The sequence below is a fragment of the Chionomys nivalis genome, chromosome 2 (genome assembly GCF_950005125.1).
Source record: "Chionomys nivalis chromosome 2, mChiNiv1.1, whole genome shotgun sequence".
In the NCBI taxonomy this organism is placed as follows: Eukaryota; Metazoa; Chordata; class Mammalia; order Rodentia; family Cricetidae; genus Chionomys; species Chionomys nivalis.
In genome coordinates, this window is record NC_080087.1 from 121,450,450 (window position 1) to 121,464,836 (window position 14,387).

General features: G+C 52.7%; 1 protein-coding gene across 1 annotated transcript; it reads left to right on the forward strand.

Moving 5' to 3' along the window:
* Positions 1–8,427: 8,427 nt before the first annotated feature.
* On the forward strand, positions 8,428–11,330 carry Cryba2 (crystallin beta A2). The gene is made up of 4 exons (XM_057763283.1): positions 8,428–8,588; positions 9,225–9,366; positions 10,658–10,800; positions 11,183–11,330. Exons 1-4 carry the CDS (start codon positions 8,428–8,430, stop codon positions 11,328–11,330), a joined length of 594 nt encoding a protein of 197 aa, XP_057619266.1.
* Positions 11,331–14,387: the final 3,057 nt, after the last annotated feature.

Sequence of the window (14,387 nt, forward strand, 5' to 3'; positions counted from 1 at the left end):
GGGAGGGGGGCACGCTCCGCCTCCATGAGTCAATATTTGCCCCGAGCAAACGGGCGCCCCGGACAGGTGTGCGTGCGTGCGTGCGTGCGTGCGTGCGTGTGTGTGTGTGTGTGTGTGTAGGGGCGGGGACTGACCTGGCAGTATAAGAGTGCTCTGAACCCTGGCTAGGGCACAAGCTCCGGGGCGTGGGCTGGGGACGAAGCCAAGCTTGGCTGGTTTGGGCGGAGGGGCAGAAAAGCTGTGGAAGGTGGCCCGGGAGGGAGGGGCGAGCCAGGTGTGCACCTGTGGCGTCCGCCGCTGCAGCCGACGTGTCAGCCACAGCGGTGCGCAGGTGAGAGAGGGCGGCTAGCGGAGCGGTGGCACTGCGCTCGAGGAAGATCACCGACGAGACGTCGCCGAGGACCGCCGCCAGGCCCCGGGTCCTCCGCTCCGGCCCCGCGACGAGCCCCTCGCACAAACCGGACCTGAGCGTTTTGTTCGTTCGGCTCGCGTGAGGCAGGAGCGGCTTCTCAGCATCAGCCCCGGGGCCGGCCAGATCGCCACGCAAGCACCTGCCAGCCGCCGCCACCGCCACCATATGGGTCGCAGAGACAGCGCACCGTGCCCGGGGGACATCCGGCTCCCGTCAGGCTCCGCCTGCCCTGCCCGCAGACTCTGAGCTGCCAGGGACAGCTCGCTGCCGGGTAATGCGGGCTGAGCAGGCTCCAGCGGGGTGACCGGAATGGGCTGAAGTTCAGAACAGAACCCCTTGTGAAGGTGGAAACCGGGATTCTAACCCTGATGTAGCAGGGCGAATTCTGTGGCCTTGGGCAAGTGTTTTCCCAGCCTCTTGGTTCTCTCATTTGAAAAAAAAAAAAAAAAAAAAAAAAAAAAGAGGCAGCGTTGTTTCTCATAAGACTGAGGGCCTCCACCAACCTCTTTATCCTAGTTTCTGGACTCCTACTGCGTCCCTTTAACCTGGCCCTCTAAGAGTCTGTGCCCCAGCTGTGAGGTTGTGGAAAACCGGGTGTGGTGAACCGAGGCTTCTGTGCAGACTCAAATCTACCCCTCCAGCTCTCTTCCATGCTGCCTCTGCCACCTCGAAATTTCACTTCTACCACCTGCCTATCAGTCCAATCATACCTGAGATCAGCAGACACCCAGGAGAACAAACACAGGGTCTTCAGACACAGGACGGAGCTCACCACCTTTCTCAAACCCCATAATCTTGTCTTCTCTGCAGCCCAGGCAGACAGGCTAGACTGAGTTTAGGTAGCGCTCAGCTCAGCCAGAGTTCCGCCATGGGTCATTAGCCACCACCCAGATCTGGGATGGGCCACCCCCTTTTCAGTTACTTAAAATGCCTGCAATTGCCTACAAGAAGGGGATTGTCTTACACTCTGGCAGAGGAGCCCAAACCGAGAGCTGTACACAAGGCCTGGAGGAGAGGCTAGGCCAGAGAGGAGTGATTTCAGGCGTCTCCATTCCTGCTTCTGAGGATGGGTGACAAAACCCAGCAGCAGGCTGAAGGTAGAAAGAGGCTCCTTGTACAGCAGCAAAGGCCCCGGGCTGGTTTGCTATTAGGGTCAAGAAGCAATGGTGGAGAGTGGTACCCACACAGATGCCAGGAAGAGGGAAAATAGGGTTATAATTCAGAACTTCCTAGAAGTGCCGTCTTATCCCATCCACTACCCCTTTCCCTAGCCCTGAGAGGCCCCCACAGGATCTGTGGAGTTTGCTCCTAAGAAATGGTTTTAAAGTGACTCTGATGAGGATGCCAAGGCCAAGCTAGCCCCAAGGCCAGGCTGTGTCCACATAGCCCCATGTAATCCCCATCCTGGCCTCAGTGGTACTGAGTGATTTACCCTCAGCAGTCTGGATCACCTTTCCTGTGTCTTTGATAGCACACACCCTCCCCCACCCCAATTATAGCATGGAGCTAGCACTCCTTGGGGGTTCTAGGTCTTGAGTCTGCACACAGAGGTCTGTCCTTAGAATGGTCCCCACATATAAAAACAGCCCTTGGAAGTAGGGTGACAAAGAGAGACCACGCAGTGGGCTGAGGATCTGGCCTGGTGATGGCCATTAATTACTGCCCCTTGCTAAAGCTTCCTTCCCACATCCCCACCCCCTGCCCATTTCCAAGATTCACTTTTCCAGGCCATCATGGGGCATCTGGCCTCTCCTCTGGGTCCCTCCCTGTCAGATCGAGGTGGAGTCTGACAGGCCTGCAGGTGCTAGGATAGAAGGGGGGGTACCCAGCAGCTGGTGTGCGGGCTGCCCCTCCCCCTTCCTGCTCCAAGCCAAGCCAGAGCCTGCTTCCTGTCTTTCCTGTCAGCACTCCGGGCTGGGGGGGAGGGAATAGGTAGGGGGGAAGAGGAAAGGGACAGATCAGTTGAAGCGCTGCCCTGGGGGAGGGGGTGATGGGGTGACTGGGAAACAGCAGAGGGGAAATGGCCAAGGGGACGACTGAGAAAGAAGAGGCCTGAGAACAGGGCAAAGACAGAGTAGCTCAGAACCAAGTCAGGTCAGAAGCAGAGCGGAGCGCTCAGATAGAGAAGGGGGCGCTTGAGAACTTTCAGACAGCGGAGGCTAGAGCTAGCTAGTGGGAAACCAGGGACAGAGGCCAAGAGAAACCAGACACGTGCAGGCGTGCACACACATGCGCGCACACACACACACATACATACGCACACATATACACACATGAGGTGTGTGTGTGAAAGAACAGAAGATGGAGACCAGAGAGGAGTGGGATAAGAGGTCCAGTGGATGAATAGAAACAGGAAACCAGAGGTGTGGTGGAGGGAGAAGGGAGAGGGCGGCCTGTGGAAGTGACCCCAAGGGAGGACACAGAGGTGGGTCCCAAATGGCAACTGCCAGGACTGGCAGAACGAACACCGCCTCATTAAAAAGCCAGAAGATGGAAAGGCACGAGGCTCGTGCACGCAGCCCAGGGTCCGTGTGAGAAGGGGGCTCACATCCAGGTGCTAATCCCTCTCCAGCCAGGTTAGCACGGGAGCCTTGGTGACCTTCTCGGAGATTAATCCCCATGGAGACGAGACTCGCCCCCTCACTTTGGCTAGGCCAGGTGGGGCAAGGCTGGGGCAGGATGGGGAGAGAAAAGGCCTTCCCCAGACATGGCAGGATCAAGGCTGGCATGGCGGAAAGGACCCCTCCAGCAGCCAGCTTAATTTATAGGTAAAGGGGTGGGGCTAGGGGAGGGCTGGCCAAGGAAACCTGAGGAAACAGAGGTCAGGTCTTCAGCGCCACTCACCACCCTTGTTCCCTTGCCAGCACAGGGGAACTTGGAACACCTCCCTGACCTGTCAAACATGAGTGAGCAGAGTGGCTCCTCGGAGATGGAAAGTGAAAGGCCTCTTGTGGAGTGTTCTGCTGGCTTCCCTGGAACCAGGATCAGGTTGGGAAAGGTGCTCACTGCCTTGACCCCTCCCAGTCCAACCCCACCCCTTCCCAGGGGAAGTGGGGAGAACCCCAAGACTACACCTTTTGTTGAGTGTGTGCTGCAGGGTGGCTCTGTGTTTTACATACATTTAAATCCCCACAGTAGTCAAGACAATGATTCCCATTTTACAGAGGAGAAAATGGACTTTGAAACAGAAGAGCTAGGGTTTGATCTCAGGCAGCAGCATGGCTCCAGGGCCCATCTAGCCTTCAATGCTAAACAGTGAAGAAGATGCCTCTCTGGGTTACTGCAGGGGGCATGTGTGCCCGTCAAAGCACACAAAGGTGCGTTCTGGTGTCAGCCCTCCCTTATGCTTGGCACACGATATTCTAATTGACAGAACAGCTGTCTCCCCACAGGCCAGAGCAATCCATACATCAAGTTGGTGGGATCGTTCCCATGTACCTGTCACTGAGGATGACTCTACCGACACCTGACTGTGAACCTGTGTGCGTGTGTCCTCTCCCTGCCTCCTGCCATCCGAGAAGAGTCTCCTGACCTTGTGTGGAAGTGGGTGAGTAGGGATGAAACTGCCTCTCACCCCTCTGGTGGAGGTCAGCTCTCCAGTCCTACTGAGGACAGATAAGATAGGGTGGGATAATGTGGGTGGGGCTCCCATCTGTCTGACGAACTGGGTTTGTCTCACACTGACTTATCTCTGTCTCCTGGGAGACAAGGCTTGTCCAGCCCAGGGAAGGAAGTCCTCTGCTTGTTCCAGACCAGAAGTGGGGCGGGGACCAGAGGAACCAGGCTGCCAAGGAAAGGCTGGCAATGGGACTCCGGGTGCACGAGGGCACCACTCACAGAATTTGCATTTTTCAGTCCCCAAGGCCCTGGATAATTTCCCTGTGAAATTAGGGGAAGGGGTGGAATCAGGCCACCTTGAGGAGAGAACATTAGCTACCAGTACCTCTAAACTGTCCAGCAGTACTGAAAAATGGGCTCTTCATGGATTCAGACGCTACACACAGGCAGTGTCTCTTCCCTAAGCGTTTTCTGGACCTTTACTGAGATGGGGGTGTGAGTGAGAACTCAGGACTGGGTCTGAGCATTTATCTTCAGAGTCCACAAGTCCCCACATGGGATGGAGGATTTGAGTGGAGGGTAAGATCCTTGCAGAAACAATCATAGATCTGAGGGTCAACGTGGAATGTGTATTTTCTCAAAATCATGGGTTGCGGCAGACAATAGAAGAGGTGATGTGGATAAGGTCTTAGGACTTCTGCAGTGTGTGTGTGTCGAAGGTCCCTGTATGAGATGATTGCCTAAGTGGGCTCAGAGTGGAGATTGCCTTGTGAGATCTCCATGTGGTTTGGGGGTACAGATCTGAGGTTGCTGGGGTGTTTGTTTTTTTTTTCCTGGCTGTTCCCTGAATGTCAAATCTGTGGATGTGGAGGAGGTAAAAGGGATAGTACTGAGCTGGCAAACAAAGCCACCTGGGCATCCATCCTTCAGGAAGCTCTAAGCTCAACTGGTCTGGGAAAGCAAACAGGAACAGCTGCCGGGGGTAGGAGGGGGCATGACGGAGAGACCAGGGGCTGGAACTGGACCAGTCTGGTGGAAAAGGGAGGATAATGGAGGAGTCTACAGCACCGAGACAGTTTGGTTCTGCTGCACCAGGGAGTAGGGGATGCCTGAGAACCTCTAGGCCTCCATCCTTTAGGGGTACCTTCCCGTTCTTATTCTCTTGGGGAACACGGGACCTCAGTTGCTGTAGGCAGTGCGAGCAGGTGTGGTGGTGACAGACACGCCATTTAGCTGACTGCAGATAGAACTAAAAGCCATGGATGTGTGGTGAGACCTTTGCATTTTCCTGATGAGGAAACCCAGGTGTAAGCAGAGTTGGGAGGCTGGCTGCTGTCAGGAGAACTTCCAACTGGAAAGGGTAGGCTTTTCATATACATCACTACCCCCAAAACCAGGCCACCCCTAATTCTAATCTTCCCTCTGTCTCTTTCCAGATCCTGAGGACTACTAACCATGGACTGGAAGCTACCCTCACCCAGGCCAATCTCCTGCTAAACATAACATAGTTTCAGAGGTAACACACGAGCCCACAGTCACAGCAGCACAGTAGCCTACAGTCACCACCACAGCAATCACACACACACACACACACACACATATACACAAAACCTGGCTTTTTTTGTCAGTGCAGACTGACTCTGCCCCCTGGTGGCCACCTCTAGAATTGTCCAATGGAAGTAAAAAGATCTTTTATTATCTACCTATCATTTTTTTTCCAGCCTTCTTGATGCAGCTAGGACTTGTGAAACAGAGAAGAAGCAAAAATAGTAAGCATCCAGGAGTAACTGCTGCCCTATATGGAGTCTGAACTTTTCCCCATAGTCTGGGGAAAAAAAATCACAGGCCTGTTATGTGTGTCTAGCCCACTCTAAGGAAGAGTCAAGCAGCTAAACAGTAATTTTGGCCCTACCCTCAATCAAACCTAGTCAGACTTGTCCCATTTTACCCCCATGTTCTCTTGGCTCAGAGTATAATCTCAACTCAAGTTCATGTATGTCAATCCCAGCAGTCATTTCTTACAGAGAGGCCAAAGGGAGGTGCTGCCTGCCCACCCCCCAGAAGCCTAGAACTCCAGAAATGGGATTAGTAGGATGGGTAGACCATCACCCACTCCACTGGAGACCTTTTTTTTTTTTTTTTGGTTTTTCGAGACAGGGTTTCTCTGTGGTTTTGGAGCCTGTCCTGGAACTAGCTCTTGTAGACCAGGCTGGTCTCGAACTCACAGAGATCCGCCTGCCTCTGCCTCCCAAGTGCTGGGATTAAAGGCGCGCGCCACCCAGCTTGGAGACTTTCTTTTTTTTTTTTTTGTATGTCTTTTTTTTTTATTGAAAAAAAAAATTTCTGCTTCCTCCTCGCCTCCCATTTCCCTCCCCCTCCTCCTGCCCTTCTCCCCCTCCCCCCTCCTCTTCTCCTCTCTCTCCAGTCCCAAGAGCAGTCAGGGATCCCTGCCCTGTGGAAAGTCCAAGGTCCTCCCTCTCCATCCAGGTCTAGGAAGGTGAACATCCAAACTGTCTAGGCTCCCACAAAGCCAGAACATGAAGTAGGATCAAAACCCCGTGCCATTGTCCTTGGCCTCTCGTCAGCTCTCATTGTCCGCCATGTTCAGAGAGTCTGGTTTTATCCCATGCTTTTTCAGTCGCAGTCCAGCTGGCCTTGGTGAGCTCCCAATAGATCGGCCCCACTGTCTCAGTGGGTGGGTGCACCCCTCGTGGTCCTGACTTCCTTGTTCATGTTCTCCCTCCTTCTTGGAGACTTTCTTGTACATGCCTTCCCCACAGACATTTGGCCCACAGTTGGTCACCTTGTTAATTCCCTCCATTTTAATTGAATTCCTGCTCTGTATCCAGCACCATGCTAGGCTGGAAGATGACAACTGGGAACAAGGCAGACATAGCTCCTCCCCATTTGTGTGGGGCTTACAGTCTAGTGAAGGAGGCACTGGTGCCTTTGTGAACGGAGGAGGGCATCTTTAGACGGACACACGCTGGATAGAAAATAGATTGCGGGTGACTAGCATCGCCCACAGAGTGGCAGAGGAACTAGCCACGTCAACAGCACGTGGTTAAAACTCTCCAGGCAGTGCGAAGGGAACGGGCTTAGTAGGTTAGGTGAAAGATGGCGCCTTAGGTTAGCTTCCAGGAGTTGGGGTAGGAGGCAACAGAGAAGAAAGCCTGGATTTTTTTTAACTCTGAAACTGGCCAATTATGAGATTGCACAAAGTTCCACACCAGACTGAGTTTCAATTTCCACATTTGTGTGTGCAAGTTGAACCCACCAGACTGCTGTTGAGTCTACAAGGAAGGAACTTGGCAAACAGTAACAAATTAGTTCACCCCCACCACCGACTCTCCTGCTGGGATAGCCTCTCACCACCAAGAAGTACTTGTTAAAGCAACTGTCTCCTTGACAGCTAACAGTGAGGCCCTTTCCTTCCTGCAGCCACCTCCTTGGGTCTCTAAGCCTTTTCTCCTTTCCTCCGCCCTCAACACCTTCCCAGCCAGCGGCTTCTAGGGCACTGGCGGCCTCGGCACTCTCACGGGGGCTGGGGGAAGGTTGAAGTGCTCTTTCTACCTAGGACAGTCAGCCCCTCCCTTGGCACTTGCATTTCTAAATCCCAGGCAAACCTAAGCGTTCCCGGATTCTTTTCTGAGTTTAGTGCCGCCTGGCGGCGAGGCCTGGTCTCGACCTCGGGCTGGGAGAAGACCAGTTGGTAAGCCCTGCTCCAGAAGAAAAGGACAGAAATGGACAGATCTCCCAGAGAAAGGAGGCTTGGGGGCTTGACGCTAGAGAAGGGTCTTCTCTCCGGCCTAGCGACGCCCAAAACAGAAATCTTCACTTAGGGAATTTTAACATTGGGAAGAACAGTGCTGTGCCAGGCTCACGTGGTCTTAGGAAAGGCTAAACCCTAGGCTTAGCCTTCATGCCTGAGGGTCTGTGCCAGGATGTGCGTGTTCTGCCCCCAGGCTTGGAGTCTCTGCCAGGCTTAAAGCCTCACTGAAAGAAAGCGCAGAGTCAGCCTGGATTCCTGCGGACACGCGATGCGCGTCTCAGCACTTTCCGTTGTCATTCACGCGGGCTGGGACCAGATCGGTGGCTCCGCTGCCTATGCAGACCAGAGCTGACCAAAGCCGGCCAGCTGACTCAGCTTGCCCACCGCGCCCGGATCCCCCAGGGAGAGGCAGCCAGACGGAGGTATAAAGCGGCCCACATCAGGCTCGCGCGCAACCTCTCCATTTTCCGTGCCTGCGGTACTCAACCCTCCGGTGAGTACCTGGTGCTGGGGAAAGGGAGGGAGAAATGAGGGAAAAGCCCTGCCCCGGGGCAGCTTGTTTCTAGAGCCAGGAGGGATCCAGTCCCAGGGACCAGCACTGCCTATTGAGGACGGGCGGCTTAGGCTAAGTACAGGACTCCTGAGAGCTTAGCCGGGGATCCTGCCCTTCCTAAACAGCAGCGGCATGAGCAGCGCCCCTGTGCCGGGCGCCGTGCCCGCCTGTCTCACGCTCTGGGATGAGGAGGACTTCCAGGGTCGTCGCTGCCGTCTGCTGAGCGACTGTGCGAACGTCTGTGAGCGAGGAGCCCTGCGCAGGGTGCGCTCGGTCAAGGTGGAAAACGGCGCGTGAGTGATCCTGCTGCATCTGTTGAGCTAACTTAGGGTGTGTTCGGCTTCTCTCATTCCCACCCCAGCCAAAGTCAGAGCCTGGGACTGCAACCTACACTCCACTATGCCCATAGACAGACTCATCAACAAGACAAACCTTTGTTCTCTCTAAAACTCACAACCCTCCCCAAGACAAAGACAAGAAACGATCTATGGGGCCCACCCTGAAACCCCAGCGGTTTTCTTTGTGCGAAGTCAGGTAGCCTTGTGCAGACAGATCCTTTCTGCTGGCCCCCATCTTAGTATCCAAGGAGCAGCTTGGGGGCCTGGAGAGAGCTGAGGTTCCTTTGCAGGCCGAAGACTCAGTTGCATCCCTAGGAAGGCACATAAATCCCTGCAGATAGTCCTTGGTCTGGTGATCTTTGTAACCCAAAACATTCCTTCTAACCTGTGGGCCGTGAATGGGAGGCCTAGGCCCTTCCAAGACCAGACAGCACTCGGTTTGGGGGGCTTCATTCACCAGAGGGACTGGGTGTGTCTGGGAAATGGTTTAGAGTTTGGGTCCCTGGGTTTTTTTCTTTAACCACGGCAAGAAAATGATGACCCAGAGGGAGACTGCAAAGATACCTCCCAGTTCCCCTTCTCCTTTTTCAGATGGGTGGCCTTCGAGTACCCTGATTTCCAGGGGCAGCAGTTCATTCTAGAGAAGGGAGATTATCCTTGTTGGAGCGCCTGGAGCGGCAGCAGCAGCCACCACAGCAACCAACTGCTGTCTTTCAGGCCAGTGCTCTGTGCGGTGAGCGAGGCCCACTTCCCCTCCTCTCCTGTCGCCTACCTTCAGGCTCCAGCAAAAGCATAGTGCCTTGGAAAACCTGTCTTCCCAGAACAGTATCTGTGAACAACATCTTAATGTGTGTGTGTGTGTGGGGGGGGGTCGTCGTGGCATTACTCCAGAACCAAAAAACGTCTGAAAATTGGGATTATGGAGACACGGGTGTGGATCAGCACCATGGACAGCATCAAAGAGCCGCTAGTTGTGAGCATGCCCGGGCCCTTTGGCTTTCAATCCACCACAGGTGTAAGGGAACCTTTGTCAGCACACACAGTCCGGGGAGGCTGAGGTGGCTACTATTAGCCCCATACACAGTCTTAGAAATGAGGTTCGGAGGCATAATGTGACGCCACAGGGTCAAACGTGTTAACATGCCGGTGACACTCGAATTCAGTCCAGGGATCGGACTGAGAACAGGGCCAGTGTCAAGGTGTCTCTGAGTCTTGGATGTGTGTGTGTGTGTGTGTGTGCATGTGCGCGTGTGCGTGTAATAATGAGCCAAATGTCCCAAAGAGGACTCACTCTCCTGCTCACTTAGGTATTGGTGAGTCCTGGGGCTGGTGGTGGTGGTCAGAGGACCCAGTCCAGTCCTATTTCTCTGTTCCAAGAGGCTGTGAGGGACAATAACTCTGTAGGAGGAAGACCCTGGTTGCTAGGCCAGATGCAACCAACAGCGCCATGCCCACCTGTATGTTCTGACTGTTCCATCCAGGACCCCTCAGCTGGGTCCCAATCTGAGAGCGGCAGTGATGGGGAGCTGACAAGTGAGACCGTTAATGAAATATCCTGGTTAGTAGGCCAGATTTTTTTTTCTCAGAGCCTGTGATTTCCTTCTGAAAAGGAGGGACACGGGGGACAGTGGTACATGTCTATAATTCCAGCTACTTTGGAGGCTGAAGCAGAAGGATCACAAATTTGAAGGGAGACCACAAATTTGATCCCTGTCACCACAAATATAACAAAGAGATGACAACAGGAAAGGGTCCTGTCACAGAAATCTCTAGCATTGAGCTCAAAGAATCTCTGGGAATTGTCTGGTCTTGGCACATAACCCGAAGTCTTGGTAGGGCCCAGGTGGAGCCCCTGAGCATCCCAGCTGGCCAGACCCACTAGGAGCTGATGGGGTGAACTCCTGAAATGTCTAAGAGGCTGCATGATATGTGCCGAGCAGGAACTGGGTGACTAGGGTTAAAATCCTACCTATGAACAGGGCCTGACATCTCTGTAACCCCCACCCCCTATTTCTGTGCCTCAGAACCACGGTGACAGCCGCGTGACACTGTTTGAAGGGGAAAACTTCCAGGGTTGCAAGTTTGAACTCAGTGATGACTACCCATCACTGCCTTCCATGGGCTGGACCAGCAAAGATGTGGGTTCCATCAAAGTCAGCTCTGGAGCGTGAGTCCTGGGGCTGCAACAGGGGAGGCAGGAAGAGTGGGCAGTCCATGAGAACAAAGGAGAAGATGGGGAGATGATGGAGGACGCTAGAGGCCAACAGAGACTGGGGGAGGGGGAGAGGAAGGGAAAGAGTAGGAAAAGGCAATACAGACCAGGATCCGGGGGAGTGTGTGGGAATGTGGGGGGTTGAAAACTTGGGTAAAGAGGAAATGAAGGGTGGGTGTAGGAGACAGGCTAAAACAGATCACAAGAAGACCCAGAGCAAAAAGCAGGGCTGAACTGTGGCTTTGAAGCTGGCTGTTGGCAGCTGGGACTACTGAGGGGACCACCCAGGTGAGAGCAATGCAGAACCTACTCACTACCATTCTCTTCGCTCTCGTAGGTGGGTGGCCTACCAGTACCCAGGTTACCGAGGCTACCAGTATGTCTTAGAGCGGGACCGGCACAGTGGGGAGTTCCGTACCTACAGCGACTTTGGCACACAGGCCCATACTGGACAGCTGCAGTCCATTCGAAGAGTCCAGCACTAGGCTCTACACTCAGTCAACATCACCCCGAAGATTCTAATAAAAGCTCTTGACTCTACCTCCCCTCTTGCCTCTTTTCTTCTTGCTCTCTCTTTCTGTTTCTCTCTCTCTCTCTCTCTCTCTCTCTCTCTCTCTGTGTGTGTGATGGAACCTAGGACTTTATACATTTGTGTAAATAAGAAGTAATCTCTCCTCCTCCTCCTCCTCCTCCTCCTCCTCCTCCTCCTCCTTCTCCTTCTTCTTTTTCGACAAGATTCATTTGTGTAGCCTTGACTATCCTGGAACTCTTTCTATAGTACACTCTGCAGGTTGCCTTGATCTCAGACATCCTATGGGCCTCTGTCTCTCAGATTAAAAGTGTGTGCCACCACTGCCCAGCAGGCAGGTAATCTCCATTCTTATCTTTTTGAAGATTGTTTCTTCCAATAAGGCTCCAGAACCTTTACCTATCAAGTATGACCTAACTGCGAGGAGCATGGGTATGCTCTGGGGAAGCTTGGGAAAACAAGTCAACAAGAGTTGTGGGATCCAATCAGATGCAGCCAGCTCCAGAGCTTGACTTGGGGCGGGGTCACGCACCCGTGTAGGTCAAAGCATTGCAAGCCCAGATGGTGCCTTGGCCATTCTCTAGATGGATCAACAATCCCATCATGAATTAGGGTCCAAAACCGAATTTCGACCACCACACACTTCTTGGGTCAGCAACCACGATGCAGGACAAAATATCCTGGACCATATACAAAAGCTCTTCTTGATCCTGTACCCCCCCCACACACACACACACTCCAGGCCATCTTCAGTCTGCATCTTCAACCCTGGTCTCCAGACAGCCAGAGGAACCTGCCAGTGTCTTTCAAGAGTCACCTTTCTTTTGCTCCCAGGAGAAGCATTCATGGGAAGCCCCCTGTCCACTATGCCCTTCTACAGAGGATACTTTATCACTCTGAACCCAGGCCCAAGACTATAGCAGCAATCACTTGTACCTCCCATGATATTAAACTTTGTTATCTACCCCAAAATGGAAGTTATTCATGCTCCGTGTGTGTCCAGGGGTGGTTGTGAGGATTTAATAACAGCCCCTAAGGATATGTGTTGGGCTGTGAAAAAGCATTGAAGCAGTGGATGTAGGAACCCTCCACCTGCCCTGTCACGGGTCTCAGAACCAAGGGTCCGAGCTCTCAGTAGGTGTGAATTCTGCTTCAGTTCTGAATGGGCTCTAGAGTTCATGGCTCCTGTTGCATTTGATCCTCCAAACATCCTCCATTCTTCATCTATCTCATTAACAAAGAAACTGGGGTTAAAGAGAGCACACGCCCAATCGGTGACTAAGCCAGGGTTTGAAAACAGGGTCCCAGGTGCCAAATTCAGGATTAATTAATGCTAAGTTGAACTCTGGCTAAAACCTCAAGTTTCAACAGAGCCTAAAACATGTGGGTTCCTGGCTGGCCATCTCTTTGTAGGACAGTAGTATTAACAAAACTAAATGCATACAACTTGGTCCTTGCCCTTACGTACTTACCATGTGCTGTCTTATGAGAAGCTCACAATATGCAGATGATGCTTACATCATCAGTTTTAAGACAATAAGACTAAGTACAATACTTCCTCGGCATCACACAATTGGAATATAGGCAAGATTTCTGAACCAGAGCTGAATTCAAGTCTCAGGACATCTTGGCTTTAGGTCCCATCTTCTCACTACCTGTTTCCAGAAATAGGCAATGTGTGAGAAAGAGAGAGAACGCTCCCTGGTACCTTCTCTTGGACAAACAATTGAACATCCCCCTTCTAGGAGCATCTGTGGTCACCTCTAGGACCTGGCAGAGGGACCCTGGATAGGTTGCTGCTGCCCTTGGGTTTGTTTGATCCATCTTTTGCCGGCATGGATCTTTTTAGGTTTTTCTGGATCGCATTCTGTTTCCCACATCTATCAGCCCCTGGAAGCTTGTAAGGAGAGGTTGAAGTCATCACAACTGAGGGTTTTAGTCTCTGGTTCTCCCATTCTGGACAGGCTGGTGGTCTGTAGAGTCAGAAGGAACCATGATACACAGCTTGGCAGGGAGACAATGGAGGGGAAGCGACCAAGGAATCTCACCCCTTCAGCACCTGAGTTCTCTTCAGACTGGGCACAAAGTCTGAGCTGTTGACACTTGTCCGGCATACAGCTGTTGTGTAGGGCACACACCCACAGTTCTCCCTTCTGCCTCAGCCTCCTGCTGATAGTCCTAAGTGGGTAAACCTCCATGCCCTCCAGCTCTTCCTGTTCTTACCTTCTTGCTATTGTCTTCTGTCAGTAGCTGTTGGAAGGAGCCATAAGAGGGCACAGGAGGAGGACTGAGATCTTGGCAGTACCTTAATGGCAGTCCCTTAAGGCCCTTTCCTTCGGTGTCCTAAGCTTGTTTCCCCAAAACATCTCAATCTCTGCCTTTGCTTGATTAGATCCCATGTCTGCAACCTGAAGTCTCCATCCCTGTCTCCATAGGATTCTGTTGACTGTCCCATCTTCCATTGTCCTCACCTGTGTACCTTTGCCTAGCAAAGATGAACTCTCCCGTGATTGACAGCAAGCAAGTGAGGGTGGACAGGGTCCCTGCAGAACCCAAGTAGGATTTTTGCAGCATCCTTCATACAGGCACCCTGGGAACAAGAACCTCGCAGGAGGCCTGCCCATTTCCAGCTCTCCTATCTCCTGTGTTTAAGCAAGAGAGAGGAGGACACAGAAAATAGCAATTCTGACAGCAGCTACCCCCTGCCATATGTGTCAAGTATCACATACCCATGTGTCACAGGGTTGTAGAAAAAGCATTGCTGACCCAGGGTACCAACTTCAGTCTCAGAACTAGGAAGTCTCACAGACATCGTGCTCAACCTGGAAGCCACATTAGGAAAGGCACATGTACAGGGCCTATTGGGATCCCTGTAACCTGCAGCGTGGTTCATCCATAACCAAAATGGGAGTGTTTGTGAGAGTGGGAACGGGAGGCAGAGAAATAGTAGTTGTAGTGAGAACTGGGAAGAGGAATAGGACTCTACAGGAGAAAAATCAGCTTACATCTATTC